Below are 26,627 nucleotides of genomic sequence, written 5' to 3' on the forward strand. Positions count from 1 at the left end.
ACAGGTTATCAGTAGATAATATCATGCTGTGTGATGATTTAGGCATTTGAATTCCTCCTGTGAGAAGCTTAGAAGTGCATTGCAAATTAATATAAAATGATTAAATATGTTCTTCATGGTAAAAGTCCACAGCCTTAATTATGCTTTTTTTGCCTGCATTTATTTTCTTTTAAATCAAAATATCATTACTGGCCTCTCTGATCTATGTTTTGATGTGAAAGAGAATGGCAGCCTTAGATCACGTTGGGAATTCCCATCCCTGTATGCCAACTGTTCCTGGAAGTGGTTGGATTCTGAACAAAATCAAAGGGGAACCAAAGAATTCTTTAACCTGATGTGTAAGATTTCCTTCCCTATCACAGTTTGTTTGCTTTCTAGCTCTTGGTTATTGTGATGCTGTTTTAGCAAGGCTGTGAGATTGGCCACCCCATCCTCATCTGGTGTCAAGTCATAGTGCTACTGAGTCAGATATAGATTTCATCTTTGTATCTGTAAAGAATTTTCATTTTAAAGAAACTTAGAAGATCCTTCCTCCTCCCACTTTTCATGTGTATGGGAAGCCTGAAGAAATTTATGAATGAAACAAAACATGAAAAGTCATATCATGGATACTATCTGAAGGTAGAAAATGATAGCTTGTGTCTTCTTTATGAGAGGCAGAGACAGGATCCACTCAAGCAGGCAGGGACTGCTCTCATAAAAGCAAAGCACAGATTCAAGCTATTGGTTATTGATACATCAGTATTAGCACTTCAGATGATGCTACCACTTGATATATATAATGTGTTGGTTATTGATACATCTGCATTTGCATTTTAGTTGACATACATCATGTGTGTGAAGGTCCTTCACAGCCTGCTTTGTTTACTTGGTGTGCTGGCAGATGACATGAGAGATTCAGGTTGCTCTTTACAGGCCTCACACCAGCAGTGTAAAATATCTGAAAATACAGCAGAGGACCCAAAGTGCAGCTTGAGCTCCCAGCCAAGGCTGTGGGATGAGTTTGCATTTGACTCTTCTGTGCTCTGGAGCTGGGAAGTGGGAAGGCCAGGCACCCTGCTGTACTTAGAGAGTTTAGTGATAAACTTTACCTATATAAAAGTGGTGTAATCCCTCCAAAACAGAGGCTGCAGGCTTGCACTGCTGCTGTCCTTTGTGTGAAGAGCTCGTGGTCTCTGTGGCTGCCAGCTCAGTTCTTGGGCATCCCTGCTGCAGCCTTTGGCTCTGCTCCGGGGGCAGAACTTGTTGGTGCCAGTAAATGACAGAGGAGCACCCAGCACAGGTGTGACATTTGCCATGCCCTTGGTGTGAAATGTGACTGTGGGATCACGCTGCAGGGGACAGCACTGCCTGCTGCTCTGGCAGCCGTGACCCAGATTCTCCTGCCCAAGCACAGATGTGCTGGGAAAGCTCCTGGCCCCAACGGGGAAGGTTTTCTGCTCTGCACATCACAGATCTTACTGGTTCTAGTGTGGTAAGGAAGGGTGTTTTACCAGCCTGGCACCTATGGAATATAGCCAAGGGGCTTGGACTTTGCAGCTGTTTTTGTACAGTATTTTGCCTTTGTGTGACCCTTTCCTTTCACTATATTAAGGCACTTTGAAGCACTAATTTAGTGTTGAAGCATTAATTTGGTGTTGTGTTGTCAGAGGGATTTTTACTGCCATTGTATGGGTAAAGGCACCAAGACAAATGGAGATCCAGTGATGTGTGCAGTATTCCACAGGGTAACAGGTAACATATTTCCTCCAGACTCCTTGCTCAATAAATTAATAAAAGGGAACCTGATAAAGGGAATTAAGAAATGGGTGTGTGGCATTTGTATGGATTTTTGGTGGTGTGAGAGGGATAGAGCAAAACTACAGACTTAAATAGATGCTATTGAGACAGTCAAACAACCAAAGGCCAAAATATTTTGAATCATGACCTATTCCCTCTCAGATCCTCAGTGCTGTCCTTAGGGTAGCAGTCAGCAGAAAGCAAGAGCCAGACTGCTTAATACAGGCTACTAAGTCAGGCATTACACTGCCTAAAATTGGTTTTCTAATCGCAGGAGGGAGATTTAGATCCAAGGTACTTGAGCTGTAGTCCACAGATGGCTGGCAGTCCACAAAACATCAGTCAGTCCATGTTTCAGCTCTAAAACAGAAACCCTCATACAGGCAGTTATATACTGACTGATTTAGGTAGAAGATGCCACTTTTAACTCTTTTTTTAGTTACAAGTTTTTTAATTATATTTATTGAATTACAGTTTTGTAAAATATTAACATTTCAACATTTTGCCAATTCCATGTGACTTATTATTTATCATCTGTACTTAAGGAACAGTGGGATATAAAATAAGTTGTGTGTTTCTTTCAAAGGTTTGGATGGTCCAGTGATTAGGAAAGGTTGAGAAACACTTTCATGTGCTCTTACTGCAGTTAACAGAGTGAGACTGGAGCTTCCATCAGGGGTTGTGTGTTGCATGGAGAGCTGTTGAGTCAAGGGGAAATGCTTGGTACAAATTGGATGAAGAAAGGCAACATACAATCACACCTCCTACTTCCTGAGTAGTTGCTTCTGAATGCTGAGTACTGCCTTTTTCCTTCTGCTTCCATGTCTCAGCAGGCAGAGCTGATACCTTGGGAACTTTCAGGCTAATCTGGCTTAAAGGTGGATGAAGACCTGAGGGCTGCAGAAGTATTAACCAGTTTGGATTGCTGCAGAATCTTTGTATGACAAAATTTCTTCTATGTCTTCATTAGGCAGCAAGGATCTGAGTCTAGATTTCCTTTTGTTGGCTTGTCCACCTGGCTGGATTGGGGCCACTCAGATTTCAGGTAGTTCTTGTGAGGTGAAATGGCCTAATGAAGGGATGCATCCATGTAAGCAGGCTCATATGGCAAAATCTCCCTTAGGTCACCCCTATGGTTGAAGTCAATCACATGCTGCTTTTTGCAAGGCAGGTCTTACATACTTTTGTTATCACTGGTATGCTACTTAGATTGCAAACTCTTTTGGGCAGCAAGTTCATTTGTTATTTTTTAATCAGCAAGGTCATTTAGTATTTTTTATCTTACAACACCTAGACAGTGGGGGTTAGTCTCTAGCTGGTTCTTCTAAGCTCTGTAGTAACAGAAAAATAAATAAGGTATGAACACATGCAATTCTGCATTGTAGGTGAATCTTTCTTGAGACTGATCCTGTGATCCTCAGTAATTTCTCTGTGAAATTCTTGCTGGTAAGGTGTTCATGCTCTGATTTGGCATTTCACATGCATGTATTAAGACAGAATTTAAACTGGTAAAATACAGGCAAAACAGATGGTGAGCAGAGTGGTGAGAAAGAGCTAGAATAAGTGACAAAATGAATACTATGTTTTATCTTACCATGACTTGTGTGGTTTTGAAGAGTGTGACTGAGGTAACAGGACACACCTGCTCATTCCAGAGGTAGGACTCGGGAAGGCACTCTAGACCTGGAGCACCATGCCAGAGCTGGAAACATGGGTGGTACATTCCCAAAATTTGTACACAGAACCACTCCATCATTTGCTGTGAGCCTCAGAACAGGCATAACTCCTTAGCAGAGTACCCTGCTGTTTGTTTCTTGCAGGCACGTTTTGCAAGAGAGGGTGAGGGCAAGGGATTATAACTTGCTGTGGGTGGTAGAGCAGTGAACTGCAGGCTGGTAAAAGTAATCACAGAGCCAGAAGCAGGGCAGGGATGGCATCAAAGGAGAGAAGCCAGTTGTACAGTAAGTAGAAATGAAGAGCAAGGATTATGTTTCAGAAGGAACAGGAATTTATATGGAGGCAGAGGATTGGGTGTCAAGTTGGAGATTTACTCTTGGCAGTGACAGGGGCCAACTGGTGTCATGCTTAGGAAAGGCTTGTTTCTTCAGATGCTGCTTGCTGCATCCCTTACTGCTCATGCACTAATTGCTAACAAATAAACATCCAGTTTCAAAGAAGGAATCCATCAACTGGTCAGTAAAGTTGCAATCTTTCTTCTCCCTTTCTGTCTCATGGAGCCAATAGTAATATTTTGCTTTCCAAAAATGGAAAATTTTACAGGAGACCAAAACCAACATTAAAGAACCTATTTGTGAGGAGCTACAAAGGATGTCCCTCATGTCTGAAATGTTGTTCTTTTTGGGATGGATCCCAGGGATGCCAGGACCATGTGTGTACCTGCCTGTGAATTTACCAGGCAGTCCAATGCTATCAGCATTAATGTGTAATTGCAGCTCCTGCAGGAGAAACACTTCTATTCTGTTGAGTTCATGCTGCTGCTTCCTTTCATTCAGCTCATTTATTCTATTTCTTGTTTCCAGCCTATAAATAAATGTTTGCACCGGAAAGACAAAAACTGCCAGACATTTCTTGCCTCATATTTTGAGAGAGGCTTAGAACCAATAACCAGCTTCACACAAGGAAAGGTCTTGTGCTGCAGATTTTATATGAGAATACCAAGAACCTAGATTCAGTGCAGTGCTGTAAATTCCCTGTGGGGAGAGGGCAAATTATTTATTCTTTCCTGATTTGGTAACTGTAAAATAATCTTAGTGATAATCTCTGCCCATGAAAACTTCAGTTCTATTTTACACACGGCAGAGCCTGATGTGGGCATGAGATACCCCCAGTGGAGGAGAATTGGAGGGGTGAGGTAAATGTGAATTCTGAGCTGGAGTTTCCAAGCCAATGGTCAGAAGACACAGGGTGCTCTAGGATGTTTTACATAGACAAGACTCTTCTGTGGCAGAGCTCTCCTGGCTGTCAGTCCCTGAGGAGCACTCATGGAGAAGTGAAACCAGAAATCTTGTATGGCATTTCAGGAAGAACATCCTTGCAGGGACGACAGACGGGAAACGTTTGGTGATGATAAAGAGCAGAGCAATCACAGGAAGATGACCTTCTCCATTCTTCACAATATTTCATGGTCACCTTTGTCTTGATGTCCTCATCACAAATGCTCTCACACTTGCTGTGAGCAGGTGAGGAAGGCTGCTCTCTCCAGCTATAGGTCCCACCAAATAAGCCTTTGTGATGAGGTTGTTGTTCTAGCTTGGGCAGTTCCCACAGGACTGCTCTTCCTTAGGCCCTTTTGTGGATGAGCAGTTTGAAGCTCTTGAGCCTCATTCTGCTCATGGAAGGGTTCTGCTTGTCCTGCTGCTTCTTCTGCTGTGGACTTGGGAGGACATGGTCTGTGCATATCTAAGCTTAGACCTACGAGCCACTCAGATTATATGGCCCACAAGAAACTATCCCTGGTGTTAGATCAGGTTCAATAACACCATCTGGCTCCTAAATCTACCTGCAGAATTCATGATGACGTGTGAAAGAGAGAGGTGGATGCTGGAGCTGCCCTAAGGCTAAAAGGCTTTGAGTTTAGTCACATATTTTATGGAGAAAGATTGAGTGGTTTGACTTGAGAATGACTGCAAGACAGGTGGTTATATGAAAATGAATTGATGGTCAGTGTCCCTCTGCAAAAAAGCCCACTATCCTAACTACTATTTTTTGCTGGAAATCACAGCAGAGAGTCCAGGGGCATGATGGACACAAGCACTGAATGAGACTTGCCCCCTTCCAAACAATTCATCTAGGTCTGATTTAAAGCACATTGTCAGGGCACCCTGGAGGCTGTTTGCATTTTCCCTGGCTTATTTGTACCTGTTTTGTAGCTGAACAAAGGACTCTGCTTTCCAGGTTTATTGTTTCCATTCTGCTTATAAGGATTTTGGTCAAAACAGAAAGATGTTACTGTTTAGAAAGAACATTAATAATTAAATTGAGATACTCTGGGGAATTTACCCCATAAGGCTGGATTTGTTGAATTTAAGTAGATCATAATAGTTTCCATGGCAACACATTCTACTGTCCTATATACAGAAAGGGTCTGTCTCATAGGATCAAATGCAGAGAGGAAGCTGCTATTTTAAAATATACCTTAAAAGCACAAACACTGAACTAAGAGCAAATTGTTTCCTCCGTAAATGTTGTAGGAATTTCCTCATGCTTGTTATACTGCACTCACCTCTTTTCAGAACTGTCAGAGTGCAATCAGTCAAACCAACCCCCTGCTGACTCTAATGATTTATGGAGAACCTGAGGTCTAATGATGTTTTCTCAGGGTATAATCTACCTTGCAGATACATCCATATCTGGATATTTATAAAGCTGTAACTGTCATAAGCCTGCAATGGAGACTTCTGTGGTCCTTTTGAACAGGTCTGCAAAAATCCTTGTGTTCTACTGCCTATCCTGGTGTCTGCTAGTGATTTCCCATCTCACTGTGCTCAGTAAAGCTGAGTATTCATCAGTATTTGGACAGCATTGTGAGATCCTTGTGTTTGGTGTGTTACAGCTGATTGCAGCTGACTCTAAGATGGGAATTAATGGTGAACACTTAGAGATAATTGAGGAACCACAGATTCCACACCTTAGAAGATTTGGAGATTCTTCAATCTATCAGGAATTGCACAAGCTCTTTTCCTCTAATCTAGTAATCAATAAAATGTATAATTGTATGTGCTTAGAAAAGCCTTATGACCAAGTGATGAGTTACAAAATCTGTGTGAAAAGCATTGTGATCCTCCAAACAAGAAAGATTTAATGCAATAGAAAGCTTCTGAGTGTAACTTTCTAAGAAAGAAGTCAAAGTACATAAGTGGGGGGGAAAAGTGTTCATATCTGGAATAATTGCAGCTTCTCTGTTTTGCCCTTATAAGCAGACTAAGGGATGCATTGCCAAATTTTAGCAAGAACTGCCACAAAAGAATCCTGGTCCTGGCTTGTGGTAAACTTGAAGAATCAAGGCTGGATTTTCTACAGACAAACTAAATAAATAGCTGGAAAATGCTGTTTCAATGCAAACCTCAATGATTTTCTCATCCCTAGGGCAATACCAGAGCTTCAAGTTTTGTCAGCTAGTGCTACTTTGCTGAGGTCAGTGGGTGGTGTACATCTCCCCAGCTGGGAAACCTAAGGTTATGTTTGTAGTTCAGAATGGCGAGGGCCTTGTAGAGGGTGCCAGCTGCATCCTAGAAAATGGAATATTATGGGACAGAAGTTGGCCAGTTCAATGGAGGACTTGTGTTCTTTATGAGCTTTGAGTTAAACTGAGTGGTGATAGGGCAAGGATAGAGGGCTCCTAAAAGCAGGATTCTGTCATGATCCTTTTATTTTAGTATTGGGAATTTCATCACTAAATAGGAATATGGATTTACCTGCACTTCAGCAACCCAAGCCAATCAAATGGGCCATCCCAAAGCCTGGAATTGAGACACCTCTGACCTCACCTCTGGAGCTCTGATGAGCTTCACTATCAAGTGAAGTGGTAATACCCACTGAAAGCTGAGGATGAAGATCATGACCATCTTCTCTTTAGATCCAATCTAAAGAATCCAAATGCTTTATTGCACCCTGGCATGCATATTTTTAATAGTACTTTAATCATGTCAGGGAAGCTCTGTAATCTCTCATGCTTCATGCCTGTACCCTTGTGTGAAGCTCTGTTGCAGGGGGTGCTGGCTAACCATGGCTGCTGCCGTTGGCTCTGAGCTCATCCCTGATCCTGCCTACCTTAAACCAGTGCTCCTTTGCAGACTTTTCAGAGCTGGACATGCCAGCAGCTCACTGACAGCCATTTCCAGGGCCTGAGGGGATGTGACATACGTGATTGATGATGCACACCCCCTGCCTGTTTCTACATATTGTTCCTAGATCATTGCAAAATCAGCAGAGCTGCTTGAGAGACTGCAGACACTGAAAGATTCTTGCCTGCTGTCCGTGAAGCAGGACATGCATTTTAAGTTTGTAAATAAAATGCCTGATTTTGCATGGTACTTTAAAAGTAACTAGTCTGCTTTCCATGTAGTTTGTGGTAATTCATATTTAATCTTGTGTAAACCCATCCTGTAAAATCATACCCTCACCCCCAAGGATTTACTTATATTTTTCATCTTTTTTCATATAGTGTGTCCTGAGATTTTTGCACTCAGATGTGCTATACAGCTATACTGGAATAGCTCAGCATTCTTTTCAATTATTATTCTGCTGAGGTTTGCAGATACTTGGCTGTAACAAATCAGGCTCCTATTCAAACACTATTATAATTTATGTATATTCTTGAAACCAAGAAACCTCACTCTGAGCAGCCAGGCCATAAATGGCTGAAGTCTGTGTAAATTCAATTCTCCAGACACATTTTATACAGCCACATGTGTTTGAAACAGTTTAACTATTTAATTTCAAAATAGTAGTGCTTTATTTAGACTGGCACTTGCAACATTGTCATCCTCCTGTGTGAATCCCCTTGCCTGAGAGAGAGGACAAACACTGGACTGTGGCATTTAACCCAGCAGCATTAATGATAAGAAATTATAGGAGAGCATACATAAGATAGCATGCAGTGTGGGTGTTCCCACAAAAAGTACAAGCTGCCTTCTCAAGCAGCTGCTTATTTAGAAAACTCTGAAATGGTCCTTGAATATTTGGCTGTCTTCCCCTTTGCTTCCCTCTCAGGTTATTTCTGTGAAGTCTCCATCTGGCTCCTAAGGCTCAGTTTATATTTTATTTTATATTTTGAGCAGCTGCCAGCTGAAAGGTAAATGTGTGAGAGGGAAGGTGAGAATGGAAAGAGGTCAAGTCTCTAAGCCAAAAGAAAGAAGAGAGGCAAAGCCCCTTCTGTTCAGAACTGTGCCATGTACTGGCTCTTTACCCAAGCCTGAGACAAAGTGGAATTCCTCATGGTGTAGGAATGGAGCTGTGCCTGTGTCACAGGCTTTGATCTGAACACATTTGAGTTCGGGGAGATGCAGAATAGAAGAGAGCAGCATGGCTTATCCCTTTTATTCTCTAAGGCTCTCAGCTAAAGCCTGAAATTCAGAGACATATGAGAAGTCTGGGAGAGATCAAAATTGAATGCAAATGGGAACATAACATCTTCTGTCAGAAGGAGGATTGAGTATCTGGATAGCAATACTGATGTATTGAGGCATTAAAGAAATCTGATGTCTTCATCAAATTGTGAAACTGGATTTTAAATCCCACCTTCTAGAATATGTGCATATATTGCATATATCTATGGGCATCAGATATTTTGATTTGTACTCTGAAGCTGCAAGGCTGTGTTCATGATCTTTTCTGAGAAACTATTGCCTGATACTTTATTTTGAATGGAAATGTTTCTGTAATTGCTTCCAAGAAGTCACCTGACGAGAAGAAATGAGCAAATGTGGGAATTGCTAAGATGTGCTCACAGTGAGATTGTCTCACTGTGTAATGATGGGGGTGGCACAGAAGCAGTGCCTGGAAAATGCAACTTCTCCTTCTAGATCTCACACTGGCTGGGCTGTGACCAAGCTGCTGATTTCCAGTGGTGAAAACCATTTATTTTCCAGCATGGTTAATGGAACAGAGATACCTGTCATCTCAGCCTTCTCTGAAAGTTTTTACCCTAGGTATCTATTTGTTCAAAATCTCAAATTGTCAGATTTTCATTGTAAAGCACTCAATATGAGCTTCTGTGCCAGGAAATGCTTCAGTAGATACCTGTCCTTGCTAGTGAGTCTTGCCTCCACTTTAGGTGGTTGTTAAAAAAATGTAATGTGGGTGAATAGTAGCTATGCTGTAAAAACAAATTCCTTTCTCTCTCTTACCTTTAAAGACCCAAAGATTTAACTTACTAGAATATTACAGGGATTGAAATCTAGTCTTTGATGTAACAGGAAAGTGTTTAACCTGTTAAGCTTCAGGGAGAAGCTATGGTAAAATTGGAAAATATCAGAAAACGAAAAATAAATCAAATATTGATCAAGGAATACAAAACCTGGAGGTACTTAAAAAGATAAAATTATTTGGGAGGAGTAGGGAAGGAATTGTCTTTTTTTAGCAGAAGGATATTTACTTGTGAGGTGAATCATGTTGTAGGAAAGTTAAATGGATGTAGAGAGATTTCAAAGTTAAGAAGAGAAGCCTTGCATTTTAAGAAACATCTCAGAGTGGCTAAGGAAATGTGTCTAAGTTCCAGTATTACACTTGTGCATATTTACTCTTTGTTGACCAAAACAAAAGATATTTTAGAATGCTCTGTACAAATTGTGTGAGTTGTATCTGTCCCATGCACCAGCCAAGTAAATTGCAAGTCAGAAGTATTTACCTTCAGCTGCAGTTCTGGGCAATATGCAAGAGTTACTGAGAGGATGGGCATGAATTTTGGAGGCTGGGCAACTGAATCTCCACCTGGGGTATCTTAGCCCACCCACACCATGTGCTGGTATGCTCTGAGCAGAAACAGTGACAATATCATGCCCAACCCAAGAAAGTTAAAGGCACTACAGATGCAGCTTTTGTGTGTCAGCACTGCATGATGGATGTCCAGCCAGGGGAATGCTCAGCTGGGCTGATGTACAAAGTACAAAATGTACAAAGGGGATCTGAGAACTCAGCTATTTCCCAAAGACTTGGAGAGAACTAATTGAAGAAGGTGAAGGCTTGCAGAAGTGCTGGCATTTCTGTGCTTAGGATACTGTTGTGTCCTCAACTAGAGCCCTGAAAAGCCTTTTAGAATTATTAGTAAAATTAAAGATTCCTGGACCCTGGAGTGTGTATTTGTCCTGATACTAACATAGGTCAACTAACCCTTCAACTGTGCTGAATATTACTTTTCTTAGGAGTAGTTTCATTTAATCTTTCTTCATTAGACCTGAAAACACAGTTCTCCAACTTCTAAAGGATGAATTCAGGGGCTCTGAAGGAGATTGTCATTTAAGAAAGCCCTTTAAATTAATTTTAGCTTGATCAAGGCTTTGCAGCCGTTGATCATTTAAAAAATTATCATAGCATGAGTATTAGCCATGTATGGGTAATTCACTTTCCCTGTGAGGTTCCCAGCTCCAGCAGAAAGGTTGTGTCATTTTATCTCCGGATATGTACTGTGGGCCATAGTGTCTGGCATAGGGGTAAATAAGCTGCTAATGACCTCTCTACTCATGGCTTTGTGTAAGAATAGATCATGCAACAACATTACCATAAAACCATTACAGTGAACTGCACAGTTAATGACACAAAGCCTTGTCTGTGAGTACGTGGCTGTAGAGATAAGGGAAATCTGGCTGTTCCTCTAGCTCACCGAAAAATGGCTAAGCAAAAGAATTAGAGCACTGTTTGTAAATATTCATTTCATCTCCCTACCCCTCTTTTTGAAGCTCTGCTAACAGCACCCATTCTGTGTGAAGTCCCAGAGTTAAAATAGTCTGGTGCTATTCTTTAGATGCTTCCCTTGGCAATCAGGTAGATATTCCCCAGCTCAGCTCCTCGGGGACAGCACTAATTGCAAAGGAAAGGGTGTGGTGGGGCTGAAGAAGGTTCTCCAAGCAGCAGGGAAGAATCTCATCATTCAGGGAATGGATCCCTGGCACTGCTGCACCTCTGATCATAGGAATGATGTAGTGCTGTTCTCTTCCAGACACAGGGCTGGGTTAGTAAGAGGATTATGCAGCAGGTTGAAGAAAGTGATTGTTCCTCTCTGTTTCACAACTGTGGGGGAATGCCACTGTTGCTGGTTGGAGTAGAGTATCCCATTTGAGTTTCCCTGGTAGAAGGAGAGCCTGGAAGCAATGAGTCCAGTGGAAGAGGGTTGGAGTGCATGGTGCACCAGGAGAGATGAGTGAGATGCTTGTTCAGCCTTAATAAGAAATGGTGAAGGGGTGATGTCATTGCTGTCTTCAAAAATGAGGAGGATTGTTACAGAGAAGCCTTTTTGTGAAGGCACAGCAAAAGGGGGAGAGGCAATGGAAACAAGTTGCAGCAGAGGAAACTCTCCTTATATATAAAAAAAGGAATAATTCAAAGCAAGGGTAAGCAAGCAGGAGTCCAGAGATAAAGATACTGAAAATTTGACTGGATGGGGCCTGGAGCTCATGATTTATCTCTGGAAGGGGATTGGTGCTGCTCCTTTGTTCCTGGGTGAATCTGGTTCCTCCAGATTCAACCCTGGAGGAAATGCTCCTGTCTGCAGTGAGCATTATTGATGGAAGCTCAGAAGCCAAAGTGGTGGGTGCTGGCTGTCCCAAATGTTCTCCAGGAAAACTCCAAAGGTTCAGTAGGTACCTCATGACCATTGTGGATGAGTATGTGAAGGAGAAGATGTGAAACAAGAGGCGCCACTGGGCTGTGATTTTGGTGTGCTTTTCATTCTGTCTGCCCATGCATCCCATAATGAGTCTCATACCCCTGTGGTTAGGTCTGTGAAGTGTTCTGGGGAGCCTCTTCCATTAACGTGTCACCATGGGTGTCACCCCCGTGGGGCTGATGCTGCCCTGGGACAGCCCTGGGAGGTGTTGGGTCAGGGTATTATTTAGGCTCTCCCAGCTGCTGTTTTGTACCACTTATCCTAATACCATGATTTAGGATTAGCGACTAAATGGCCATTTTTCTTCTAAATTATTTTAATTAGAGGCAAAGAGTTGTCCTGGTAGTTGAAGCTGAATTCAGAGGTGTAGCCAGCAGATCTGATTGATTATTCATTAGTAGTCCATGGCTTCAGAACAGAGGCGTGTTTCCTTCTGCTTTCCTCTCCCTTATGTCTGGGTTAGACTGGAGACTGCTCTGTATCAGTTCAGCTCCAGCTGGAGATCTCTGCCTTCATGTTTATCTCAGCTGCACCATGCATTTCATTACAATGCTACTATTAGCTGTATAAAATTGAGGGATTAAAAAGGATAAATGAAATTAGAAAAGACCTTGGAGGAAAGAACTCTATTAAATTCACACCAGAAACCCTAGTCAAATACCTGTGAAAAAAGACTAGAAACCTTTCTTTTTCAAGCTGCATGACAGTTTCTTGTTTTCCTTTGTTTTAAAATAAAAATTATGCAGGTCCTAGTAAGAAAGCAGGTGCCCAGCCACTCCCTAAAATGTTTATAGTACCCAGAAGAAATACCAATCTGTGTATGTGGGCCAGAAAGAGAAACTTGGTCTGCATGGCCTGTGAACTCCTGGCAATTTTGCAGCTGTTATATTTAGCATGTGGCATTCTGATAGCCGTGCTAACCAAAGCATGGAGCTGGGCTGAATATTCTGAAACAACTTGTAGAAACATCTTGCCTTAGCTTTCTTACACTACTGCCTTAAAACTGGAGTTGAAAACTGAGCATTGTTCATGTCCTGATATGATTCTTCCTGTATGTTTTTAATGTCTATCTTTCTTATAATTTAAAATAGACATAAAACACTAATGAAATAGAAATAATCAGAAATCGGTAGTAATGCCACCAGCTTTGATATTTACATTAATAATATTTGCACTGCACTTTGAAATGTGTTATCTAAATGAGAAAAAATGTTTTAGAGATGTATGTGGGTTATTTGTTTGTTTGTTTTCTTAACTAAGAGGTAGATATTGGCTCTGGAACCTGGAGGTTACAACTGAATTGGGTCCCACTTGTTTTCATAAGTCTAGTCCTTCAAAATGTTTGGTCTTCTGGGTTTTCTGGTTAATGTTCTGGAGTCCTCAGAGAGGTAAGAAAGTCAGTTCCTGATGGAAGGAGTTATGCTGTTCACTGTTAATTTACCAGCATCCACCATATCCACCATACTGGTGGAAGGTGGCCCTGCCCATAGCAGGGGGGTTGGAACAGTAGTGAGATTTCACCTCAGGCTGTTTGGCACCCAGCTGGCCATGACTATGCCTGACACTTGTTTCTGGACCAGCTGCTCTCCTTGGCTAGTGGAGAGATCTACCCTGAGTTTCTGTCCTCCTCCAAGAGCTTCTGGAGAGCTCCAAGACCCAGAGATACTCGCAGCAACCTTGGTACTGCTTGATTTCCATGGAAAGTCAATATTTTTCATTGCTTTAGCTGAGTATTTGGGCCAAAGAGATCTTCTGGTTTAATTTTGAAATTACATTGAGCTGAAATATTCCTTGCATTTAGTTAAGCACGTCTAGTAATGTTCTGTCCCTGGGAAGCTGAAGTAACAATACTCTAAGGAGGTTATGTTGCAATTGATTTGGATGTGTTGTAGTTTCATTTAATTATTTATTCCTCTTTTCTGTCCCATGAGTACACCTCAAGAAGTCTAAAGCTGTCTTTCAGTGAGGGGTAGATGAACAGGAACTTTTGTGTTTCTCACCGCTTCCTCAGACAGTGGTAGACACTTATGGTTTGATGGTGGAAGTTTTCCATAACCTGAACTGAGGTTTCAGATACAGAGAATGTAGTAGGATTATGCTCTCAATTAGGATTTCTGTATGTGGTTACTCTTCCTAAAAGGTGATTCACATAGTAGCAGTCAAGATAATTCCAAAATTATACTTGCACCATGATGTGGTTTTCTATGAAAATAATGTGGGGCTTCTCTGTTGATAAGCAATCCATAGTTTGTACCTTTTTTTAGCCTAGAAATTAGTTTGGTTAGGTTATAAGTTCTTCTGTTCCTTTTCATATCATGAGATATGAAAATCTGTAGGCTAAATTCACAATGCAGATTTTGGACCATCTGTCATCTCTGGAATATAATATCAGTGCTTCTAAAGAAGCCTTTTCCCACATAAACATCCCCCTCTCCAGAGTCAGGAAAAGCAGCCCTTCCCATCTAAAACATACCATTTAGTTTTTGAATTGCCGTTTATTTGGCTTGGAAAAAAACAAAGCTCCCAAAGCCGGAACCATACTGTCAGTACCGGATAGGGAGAACATCAGGGCACACAGACCCTGAGCCCTGCCTTTTTGGAACAGCGAAGCAGTGAAGATCTGACCTGGTCACAGAACAGGAATGTTTTCTTTTCTAAAAGGCACGGATTTTATTGCCCTTAGTATCACACTTTGATTGATTGCCTCTTCTTCCCCAGAAGAGTGATGGAGCCGTGGGCTGTGCCAGCGCTGGGGGCCGTGGGCTGTTTTCTCCTGCGGTGCTGGAGCAGAGAGGGAGGAGCAGCAGCAGCGCAAATGCCGCTGGCGAGGCCCACGAAATGCTATCTCTCACAGGCAGCTGCTCAGAGCCTTTGGGGTGTGCCAGCCACAGTGTTCTTGTTTACTTCTCACAGCCCCAAACCAGCTTCACACGCTCTCCACACAGAGCCCTTCTCGCACATTTTCTGGGTGACAACAAATTCCTCTCTCTCCTCAGCGCTCCGGCCTGGCAGCTCTGCTGATGGCAGCGTGAAGTAGAACAGACCAGCTTAGTAAACCTCCACCTGCAAGGAATTTGCTTCCTAAAATAGCTGCAGAGCTGTGGGGTATTTTTATACCAGCTACACAGGAATTCTCTGTTCTGAAGGACTGGAAGGAGAATTTTCAAGTGTTGGCTTGAGTGTAAATTGACAGAATTCTGCCTGAGTTTGAAGAGAGTCTGGATCAGTAACCCTGGGAAGGGTTAAGTGCCTGCCTAATCTTGAATGGACTTAAAATATGATACTCAAAGGTACCCATGTAAACATAACCCTGTGAAGACCTTTCACTGCTGGTAGTTTTTCTAGGAATGTCAGGCTTTAGTAGGCATCATGTGCATTATCATAATAATCCCAATATTTAACAAGGTCTCTCCATCAATAATAGAGTTATTTTAGCATTTCTATCTTCTTGCTACAGGAAGTGTGGAAAAGGGAACAGTGGGGACTGGTCATGTTTAGACCAGTCTGAACATAGGATTTCAGTGTGAACAAATCTAATAGTTCAAAGAATCATTGAGGTTGAAAGAGACCTTCAAGATCATCCAGTCCAGCTGCCAAGCCCACACAATCACAATCACCCCTAAAACATCTCCCCAGGTGCCACATCCAGACACCTCTTGAATACTTCCAGAGATGGTGACTCAACACCTCCTTAGGCAATTTATTCCAATGCCTAACCACTCTTCAAGTGAATGTTTCTTCTAATATCTAATCTGAACCTCGGCTGGTGCCACATAAGGCCATTTTCTCTGAGCCTTTCACTACAGACACAGCAGAGGAGACCAACCCCACCTCACTACAACCTCCTATCAGTTCTAAAGAGCAGTGTGGTCTCTTTAAGCCTCCTCTTTCTCCACACTATACAACCTGAGTTCCCCGAGCTGCTCCTCACAGGACATGTCTTCTAAGCCCTTCACCAGCTTTGTTGCACTTCTCTGGACATGCTCCCGAACCTGAACGTCCTTTTATAAGTGATGGGCTCAAAACTGAGCACAGCACTTGAGCTGTGTCCTCACCAATGCCCAGCACAGGGGGACAATCACTTCCCTGGAATTGCTGGCCACACTATTGCTGATATAGGCCAGAATTCCATTTGCCTTCTTGGCCATCTGAGCACGCTGCTGGCTCATTCCCCAGCTGGTTGTCAACCAGCACCCCCAGGTCTCCTTCTGCTGAGCAGCCTCTCAAACCACCCTGCCCCTAATGCATGGGGTTATTGTGATCCAAGTGTAGTTGCCTGACAGCTCCAGGCTGGCCAAGGCCATTTTCCCCACCCATCCCTGCTGCTGTGTTTCTTCGCCTGTTTGTGCCTGGCCATCTGCCAGCTCCTGCGTGAGGAGTACACTGGCTGAAGAAAACAAAAAAGGGTCATGACAACTGGAGAGGAATATGTTCTGCTTTGGGAAGATGAAAACTGCTTAAATCAGAAGCATCAAGGACAGTCCCTGGCTTGTTGTTCCTGCAGGAAGGCCAGAAACAGCACAGCTCAGGCATCCCTGTGCCCTGCAGTTACGCCAGGAGGAGCGACTGAGTTTCAGCAACCATTAGGTTACATTAACAAGATGAAGTTTTGCTTCTGTAGTAACCTGGCTGAGAAGTCAGAGGTGGATCTGGATGGAAAGTAGAACATCTTTGTGTTAGACACAGAGCTCTCCTGGATGGGCCTTCTCCTTCCTTGGTGTGGGTGTGTATGTTCTTTGGAAGCCTGGAAGTGAGGACATGGTCCTAGCAGGTCACAAGAGCTAAGCAGGTCACCAAAGAGGTGCAGAGGATGTTTCCCAAAGCAGAGGGATGTGCTGGCTGGCTGTGCAAGTGGAGCTTTGCCTGCATGACTGGCTGAGTGACATGGGCACACCTGCACATTTGCCCTTGGGCACTGAACCATCCCCATAAGGATGTTTGATGGAAGTGGCAAGTGGAGTTTGAAGTGAGCCCAATCTGTCTCAGAGGTATCAGGACCCAGTGCTTTCTTTGAGAGATATTTTTGTCAAGAGTATTCTCAGAGTGTATCAGTATGTCAGTCTGGCATGGTCAGGTATCCACATCTCTTGGGGCCCAAGGTGGGGATGGTATCAGCTGTCACCCTGAGGGTGAGCAGGCAAGTTCCCGACTTCCCTGGAGCCAACATTCTGTTGCACAGTAACTGCAAAGAATTTGCAGGAACCACCTCTTAGGGAATATGGCCCAGAACCTCCTCTGCAGCTGGTGCTTCCTCCACCCCATCCCCTTCCTGAATATCAGGCATTTGGCCTGTACAGGGACTCAAATTAACCCTTTCCCTGACCTTGTGCACGCTTATTTTCATGTCCCTGATGGCTGGATTTCAACCAGGAACCTTCAGTGCAAAAGCAGTGCTGTTTATTTTTAATCTGTGGCACTGTGTGAACATTAATTAGGACTGATAATAAGGAACACAAACCTACTGGCACCCTTCTTAGTGGTATCACTGAGGAATGCTGGCATGGTGACAGCTCAGCTTTTGCTCTCTGTGTAAGAAGCACACACTAGCCAGTGAACATGTTGAGAAAATAGGAAATATCTCAATGATTCCTAAATGTGTCCAACCCTGTGCACAGAAGTTGCTGTCTTGGCTGCCGTGTGCCGATGAAATGGGAACATTTGTTATTTATGGGCAAAAGAAGGGCTGTTCTATTTGTGTTGTGATAGTACAATGTTCTAAGTGTTTGGGCAGCCCCAAACACTGCTGGTGGCATGGTAACTAGAGGAGCAAAACTTGGATGGCTTGGGATGTAGACAGCCCATGCTGGTATATTTGTAACAGTGGGTTGCTACCCAGAAAATACCCCTGTGGTTAAAAGTGCTCAAGGGAGTGGATGTGCAGGCATTTCTGGAGGTAACCTGAGTCCTGGCAAGAACTCCTGAGAATCACTAAGAGCATTTCCATTTATTTCAGTGGCTACTTTATGGAGCATGAGAGTTAATTTTGTGGGTAAATGACTTTTCCATGAGGAAAACAGTATCGCCAAATCAGAACCCAAGATCTCCTGTGGGACCATCCCAGGTCATGGTAGCAGCTCTGAGGCTGTTCCCCAGACTGTAGTCTAGATTCTAACAGGAATGCTGTCACATCTAGGATAGCCTGTGCTCTGTGATGGTCAGACCAGTGCTCCAGCAAACCAGAGAAGGAACACAAGGATATAACAGACAGTTCTGACTGTGGCTGTCCTGGTAAGTGGAGACAGAAGGAGCTTTGGTGATGATGCATCTGCTCCCCTGGAATATGACAGGGTTTGTTAAAGAGGAGCCAACAGTTCAATTGCTTTAGTATTCCCCTGACAATCAGGAAACACCACAATATGGGAAGCTTCATCCTTTCTTGTGTCATTTAATGGTAAACTTGAATAATGAAACCCAACCCCCAAATCCTACATAATGTAATTATATTAATAAATGCAGTTCATCCATCCCACATAATATCTCCTGGTTATACAGGGGGTTTCTCCCCTCCTTTTGCCTTTGTTCTCTTTATTGAGTTGATCATCCCCTTACACTGCGTCATGAGGAGTAAATAACCTCAGTTATCTGTCTTTGTTACAAAAGAAACATTTGCAACCTTTACAGTCCCTCTTATGGATCCTCCCCAGTGCACTTCCACTTTCTCTGTCTTTCTCTTTCCCCTCCTGCCTTCGTGTCTCCCTTTTGACAAAGAATGACCAGAAGCACATGTAATGATCCAGACTGGGGATTGCTGCTGCTGAGGTGCCTAATAGGATTATAGGATTTTCAGCATTAATCCTTATCCTATTCTTTAGGCAGACTAACCTTTTACTTAGATTTTTGCCTCCTGTTGCACAATTATTCGACTCTTGGGTGATTTCTTTACAGCTGCTGTTGTGTCCTTTTTCAAGGTGATTGTAAGGGGTGTAGACCTCCAGCACGGAGCAGTGTAGGAACTGTCAGGCTGTTGTGGTTGTTTATTTAGTGCTGCAAGTGAGCTTTTCCTAACTCACTGATGGATGTCACCACTTCCTTGCCTCTCTCTATGCCCTGAGGGTGTGTGCTTGCTTTAGCCCAGACTGCAGAACATTTCTGTAGCTTTAAATGTAGTAGCTATTCCACGTCAAGCTCTGGGAGGTTTGATGATCAGGATATCTGCTTCTGCACAGAAGGTAAAAGGGCCAAGGCTTTCTTGGGTACACAACCCATTCAAATAAGCTTTGAAAGATGGAAATGTGAGGGGAGTGGGTTGACACTGGTTTCCTAAGGAAATGAGACTTAAGTTGTCTTTTTTTCCGCTGCTGCAAAACTTTTGGATCTGCAAAGTGGTTGTGGCCAAAATAGACGGGTCAGAGAGGTCTCAAATATAAGTTTCCTACATTATTCCTAAGAATTAGTGCTGGATAGAAGACTGTTTCATAGCACTGTCTGCCAGGAGGTAAAAGCTGCAGTGCTGACTCCATAGGTAGGTCATTAATTTGGCTTACAGAGAGTGCCTGTAACACAGAGAGTCACAGCATGTCTGAGTCCCAGCTCAGCTGGCAGCTGTGGGAGGGAACTGAGGGGCAGTCTTGTGATTTTGGGGATGTGGGAAGAAAGCTGAAGGTCCTGTGATCTGGTTCAGAGAACATCAGAAGCATGGCAGAAGAAGAATATAGAGATGAGGAGGACTGGGGAATTATGTGGTTGGAATTGGTGTGGCTTGGGCTGCTGTCTCTCAGATTGGGGGTGTCAGGATGACTGCCAGGGAGCAGCTTGTTTTGGAGGCAATGGACTGATGTGCAGTGGGGGAGCAAGGAGCACAGGAGCTCCAGGGCGTGGGAGAAACAAGCAGAGAACAGCAGAGGAAGAGGGTGTTGGTACTGAGTCCATAACAGAGAGAAGGGACCAAGTAGGATGTGATAAAAGAGCAAACCAACAGCGGTTAGGAACAAGGTTTTTCAGGCATGGCAAGCAAAGATAAGTTACTTCAGCTTGTTAGGCTGGGAATGGGGGTGACAGGGATAGGGGAGAGAGGTTTAAACATGGGTGCATCCAGGTGGGGTAGAAACCACACTAAAGAGGTGGAAAAGAGACTTTGAAAAAGAAAGACTTTATGGCTTTTAGGGGACAAAGGAGGGACAAAGGGTCAGCCTTAGGTTTGTTTATAGCGTGCAGAAGGAGTGCTTTGGCAGCATTCTGAGCACAGAGATGAAGGAAGGCAGGAATCAACAATAAATTTAATTATGCAGGAAGCTTGGATGAGGGGGAAGTGAGAATGATTGTCTTCAGCAGGGTAGAGGAACTGAGGGAAGAGATGGAGGATTGATGTGTGTGTTTGAATTAAATCAATTGTACTCAACCCTGATCCAAAGCCAAGTGACTTCAAGAGAATATCCCTTTACTCAAATATTTGTCTTAAAAACCCCAAATAAGCTTTACAGAAATGCCCAAACATATTTTGTCTTCCATTGTAGAGTGTACCCAGAGATTGTGACCCCGAGCCACTCAGTAAGCCACAGCAGTGACTGGCTTCCAACATTCCTTAAAATAATTTTCAGTCTGGTAAACCACAGCAGAAATAAATGTCCATATATGCACACAATGCACTGCAAGGCAAATCAGTGAAACTCTCAATCTCTAGTTTAGGGAGATCACATAATCTTATTAACTGTTCCTTGCTCTGCACATGCAAAATTATTGCAATTTGCTTCCCTCACAAGATTTTCTTTTCCAAGTATTTATTGTCTGCAAATAATTATTTTCTGGTATTCCTATAAACCATTTGCTTCTTTCAGGATCCAGTGACTTTCTATTGCCAGCACAAACTGAGGAAATGAATATCAATCATTCAGTGATTACTTGCAGGAAATAAAAGTGTGAGATAGCAGCCAGCCTAGGCCAAGAAGGAAGAACAGCATTGCAGTGCTTTTTATAAGGAGAGCCAAAAATATTTTTCATGTGCTCAGCTGTTATTTTCTGAATATTGTAGCTTTCTTCCTTTTGTGAACTCTAGCTACTTTGGATTAGGTCCTGCAACCACTGAACTTGGAATATTTGTTATTAGGCTCAGTGAGAACAGGATTGAGCCACTGTGTGTGTGTTCATCCTTGCCTTAACCCATGTTGCTGTTTGGTGGGATACTGCAAGGGACAAAAAAGCTTTTGGTTTCCCAGATTTTTTCTGAGTGTTTATATCTGATCCTTGCAGATAGCACAAGCCCCTCTGAGTGAAATAGGTTTGGAGCTGACTGCTTCCAGCAAATATTTCTGAAACCAGTGTGAAGCCTCTGTAAAATGTTGAATCTCCTCACTCAGTAGCTGCTTTTCTGAAGTCTGCATTGTGTTTCAGGTTCTGCTAAGCCATGCTACAGTGAGCATGATGAATAGCAGGCAAATTGCCTTTGGTCATTTCTTTGGAAATCAAGATGTGTGCTGGCTCACCCCATTCTTTCATAAATACCTTCCTGAGCTCCGGGAAGTAAGATGGTGCACCATATCCCAGAGTGTTAATTTTTAATGTCTTATACACGTAATGGACTTGACTGTAATTACGAGTCCCTCGGCACAAAGTCACTGCTGGCAGGGTGGAAAAAGATGACTGCAGGTCCATGTGGCTCCACAATTAGGGATTGAAACATTGATCATTTTCATTCCCAGGAGCAGAGGAAACAGTTGTGTGAACTTAAAGCAAAAGCTTCAATGGAAAGATGGGTCATTGCAAGCCAATAAACATTACCCTGCAATCTATTAAATTTAGACTTTGCAGCATCATCCTCCTGCTTTGACTAAAACTGACTGAAACCTGGGCAGGGCAAAGTGGTTTTGACAAGCCTATGCTTACATCCAGAATAATCCAAGTGAATAAGCATGTAGGCAGTGATGCAGAGACAGCCCAGTGTAAAAAATTCTCCATGTTTTTTCACAGTAGTGCTATTTTTAACTTGCAGATCCTTGTTTCTTTCTTACATGAAATCTTGAAGCTGACAGCATCCCTTTCAGACTTAAAAATGAAAGGAAGCTGTCTAAAAGAACAGCAGAGCTGGGATTTTTAGGCCTGATCATGTTGGCATATCTTGGTGGGCAGATTCCTCCTCCTTTCAAGAGCCCAAACTGACTTCACTGAACAGTGCAAGGTTCTTTTCTATACCAGATTTAATGTAGGATAAGGCACCCAAACTCTTCCTCCAGCAGAATCTGTATCCTGCTTCATCATTTGCCAGCTTTCCAGAGTACTCAATAGAGGTGGAAGGGATTTTAGACAAATAATTCTCTCTCTGCAAGCGATGCTCCTGTATTCCTGGTGTTGCAGTAGATTGTTTCAAGATCAGACTTTTAATTTCCTTTTGAAAGTATCATGGTAGCATTTTTTGTTTGGTTTGGTTATCTTGTTTTGTGTGTAACTCATAAGGTACAAATTTGGAAACCATTGCAAAAGGAAAACCAGCCTGAATCTCTGCTCTTCATTCAAGTCACTGGCAATAACTGCTGTGAATTCAGTGATGCAAAATCACTCCTGTGCTGTACTTAGTGCACTCAAGCTTAAATCAAATCCTAACACTTTTTACCACTGCAAAACCCACATTTAAAACACGGGGGGAGGATCTTTCCCTGTGTCAGGAAATCAATTTAATCCGTTTATTGTTTGTTTGTTTTTTCCAGGCTTATATTTGGCACACTTTACCCTGCATATTATTCTTACAAAGCCGTGAAATCAAAGGACATCAAAGAATATGTGAGTAATGAGGTTTGTGGCTGTGCTGGGGGCTTGTTTTCTAAGATTGCTTCTCACCACATTGGAAAAGTGTTTTCTGCATTCTGGGAAAGCTCATAAAGCAGTGCAAGGGGCAGAGTGGCCTGAAGGTGGATTGGTTGATTTCTGGGCACAAATGAGACTTGGGTTTGTGCTTCTGGCTCCAGTGCAGAGCTGATGTGCTCCTTGACAAATGCACGCTGCTCCTCTGGTAGTGAGATATACAGCCGACTTAAAAGGCATTTGGCATCCAGAGCTTTGTGTGCTCTTCTTTGTTTCTGAAGAGCAGCATAAATCAAAGACTTTTCAAAAAGCCTTGAAGCTTTAACTGCTCATTCAAAACAAGGATAAGAGGAGGCAACTAGAAGTACATATGACTGAATCCTCAGACAGAAACATCCTTCCTTGCAGAGTGACCTATTTACAGGCAGGTCTGGCAGCTGGGTGTGCTCTCTGTTTTCTTTTTGCTGAAAAATCTTCCCTGGGCCCTGGTTTCTAAAGGTATATAGGGCCATCAGGGAAAGTGAAATGAGGGAGAATAAAAAGCACTTGGATGATGTTGGGGTCCTGTAGGATTTGTAGTGCTCTTCACAACCTCTTTTAACTTCATTGAACCCAAATCTTGACTTCAATCCTCTCAAGATCCCAGGGATAATAAGTGCATTTTCTCATCTGGATAACAGCAGGGATGTCTATCCCATTAAATCTTTAGTGCAAACTCAGTCTGGGGCTCACTGTGGCTGCTAAAAGTTTTGTTTATAATTTTCCTCCTTCAGAAAATGGTTTTGGTATTTTGAGAATAATAAGTGTTAGAGAGAACAGCAGATACTTAAGGTAAAATGTCTCTTCAGCCCTTGCACAGCTGTGCTTCTCAGGGCCTCTTTGCCTGAAAATGCTGAGGATGTGCATGAGCATCTCCAAGCAGTGTCTGCCACCGATACTTAACATTTCTACAGTCCCTTACTGGAAGGTATTTTGTTGGATGGTCCAATTCCTGTTGGAAATTTAATTGTAAAAAAGGAACTCACATCAGACACTTGTGGTTGTGACGCAAATGTGAGAACAGCTGATCTAAGACCTGGTCTGCCCTTACAACTGATTTTAGTTTAATATAGCAGTTGTAGCAATGTATCCATTAAGGCCTGATTAAAAAAAAAATAATACATGAGGTAATAATTTACACTGACACAGGAGGAACCTTCACTTATTAATCAAAACTTATATCACTCTAAAGAAATTTTATTCTGCTTGGTAATAGTAATGTTGATGAATGTTTTAGGGTGATCCAAGCCCATCCACACCAGGTCTTGGTTTGTGTTTAAAGGTTTTGCTGGCAGTAATGTCTAAGTGATAGAGCCATGTTGGCACTGAGGCTCTGAGGAGTCACAGTTATATAAGAAGTCTGGCAGAAGCTGCACTAGGAAGATGATGCTGTCAGGCATTTGGCAGTGCCATTATTGTTGTAACAGTACATATATATATAAATATGCACATAAATATAAATCCCAGGAGAGCAGTTATGTAGCAGAGTGACAGGTGCTCAGGGAATAATTCCAGTACCTACAGGGAGCGGAGACTCTCAGTACCATCCCCACTGTATCAGGGAGAAGATGAGGATATCATTTTCAAGCTGGTGAGATCCAGATTTATTGACACCTTCATCTTCCATACCCCAGAGCAGCACCTGGTGTAGGTATCCCTCTTATACTGTCTTCCCTCTAAACTTTTCTTAGCCTACTGCAATTGTACCAGCCTTAGCTATCATGGTCCAGTTCTCTAATTCACAGATTTTAATGGTTTTTCATGGATTTTCATGGGCTTTACTTCCTTAAGCTTTCTAACATTCCAGCAAAGCTGCTTAGCGATCTCCATTCTCAAATACACCTAATTAAACAACTGTTGTCAGTTAAATTAACAACCTTTGTCTCACCATCTTTTTCCATCCTAAGAAGAACCAATACTACATACTTCAGAATAGTTGAGCTGTGCTTTTAGATGCCATTTAATGCTCAGTGACAAAAATTGCCAAACTCCTGAATTACTTGAGTCACTACAGTTTATCTGACCAAGTCACCATCTCCAAAGACTCTCTTGCTGTCACCCCAAAGGAAACCATCATCCCTGGTAGTGGAGTTTCTCTAGCTGAACAGACACAGCACAGCACATGCTCCCACTACCAGCATGAGGTAAAACGTTTCCCCCTAAGCCCAAGGCAAGGGATTTAAACTATTGCCCTTGCCCTTGTCACTGCACTGGGTGTGGGTGGGAGCAGGCACAGCCACTCCAGGGCTGCCCACTGAGTCATTAAGTTGTGGTGAGTTGATTATGCTCCTGAGCCCTGAGTTATGGGATGGGCAGTTACCTCTTTACCTTTTTCTGTCTGTAAGTATTATGTAAGTAATTAGATTTTGTCTTAACTGGAATTTAGCCAAAAACCTTATGTTAACATTTGCTATTAACATAAGCCAAGTGAGATTTTTAATGCCCTGTGACAGGGCTGTCATGCTCTACTGGCCAGTGGAGTTTCTGTAAGGACAGAGTCAGGCTGCTCTTCTTTTCCTGAGACCAGTCCTAAAGGCCACAGTCACCTTCCCAAGGGCTGTGTAAATCTGACACGTGTTATGTGCTGAAGTGGGGCAAACTGGCACCTTCAAGTCCACAGCAATTGCTAAATACACAGTGGGGAGGGTGAGTGGGTAAGAATTTCTGTGCCTGTGAGAGTTATTCTGTGCACTTGTGCCTGTAAGAGATAGTTTGAGACTGTTTTTGTTTACCAGGTCAAATGGATGATGTACTGGATCATATTCGCACTCTTCACGACAGCAGAGACATTCACGGATATCTTTCTTTGCTGGTGAGCACCAGAGGGGAGAGGCTTTTTGGCATGAGATGAAAAGAAAATAGAAGTGTTTACAAGGGGGAAAATGGCACACAAAGGTGCACTGACTCCTGTACAAGGGTTCAGCATTTTCAAGTGCACAGAGGGTTTTTGTCTGCAGGAGACATGCTTCCTTTCTCAGTGCTGTCACAGAAAAAAACAAGAAAGAAGTGGAAAGGCTCAGTGGTATCTCATTAGTGGGAAATCATTACTGGAGTCTCAAGCCCTGCCTATCAGAGAAGCACAGCTTACTGCCCTGTTGGATGCTTGCAGAGGTCATCACATAAATAGCAGTTGATTCAGCTACAGGCAGGGTTTTAGACTTGCCTGACTGTATTCTACAGTAAATACATAGACTGTGGATCAGGTACAAACAGCCCTGCAGCACAGGACTTTGTAGGTTGCTGTGTGGGTGGTTATTCCTGGGATGTTTTGCCTGGCACATTCCTGGTTAGTCTGGGTTTCTGGTTTGATGGAGGACAGTGACAGTCAACACCGATGTGACTCTTGGGTGCCAGTGGAAGGATGTCTTCTGTCAGGATGAGAGCACATAAATGCCCATTTATCAGATTCAGTACTTTTTGTATGCTCAGGTTTGAAATTGTTTGCTGCTTGGTTGCCCTTTTTAGTAAGGCCTGTCTACCAGAAACCAGTGAGATCAGTAGATTTTAGGATGAAAATTTAACTGTAGTTCATTGTCCTTACAGCCTATTCCTGCATGGCACTGCATGCCTTGAGTGAGTCCTCCAGATGGAGGAAATCGGGAGAACTTGGCAACATGTCAAATCTATTGAAAAGGAGATAAAAGACTTTAATGTCTATCTAATTTGCATGCAGATCTGACTCTTCTGTGTTTATCTGGAGCTTTGTGGCTCTTTTTGGAGGATGAATTATGTGGGT

At 42.8% G+C, this 26,627-nt stretch overlaps 1 protein-coding gene across 2 annotated transcripts in view; it reads left to right on the top strand.

Annotated features, from left to right (window-relative positions):
* Positions 1 to 26,627, top strand: part of REEP1 (receptor accessory protein 1) — a 65,255-nt gene that overhangs the window by 3,983 nt on the left and 34,645 nt on the right. For both annotated transcript variants that reach the window (XM_021535723.2, XM_021535725.2), the window contains exons 2-3: positions 22,759 to 22,831; positions 25,627 to 25,703. In XM_021535723.2, coding sequence (XP_021391398.1) covers positions 22,759 to 22,831; positions 25,627 to 25,703 — 150 coding nt within the window. The remainder of the gene's footprint in view (positions 1 to 22,758; positions 22,832 to 25,626; positions 25,704 to 26,627) is intronic.

The sequence above is a fragment of the Lonchura striata genome, chromosome 4, assembly GCF_046129695.1.
Source record: "Lonchura striata isolate bLonStr1 chromosome 4, bLonStr1.mat, whole genome shotgun sequence".
Classification (NCBI taxonomy): Eukaryota; Metazoa; Chordata; class Aves; order Passeriformes; family Estrildidae; genus Lonchura; species Lonchura striata.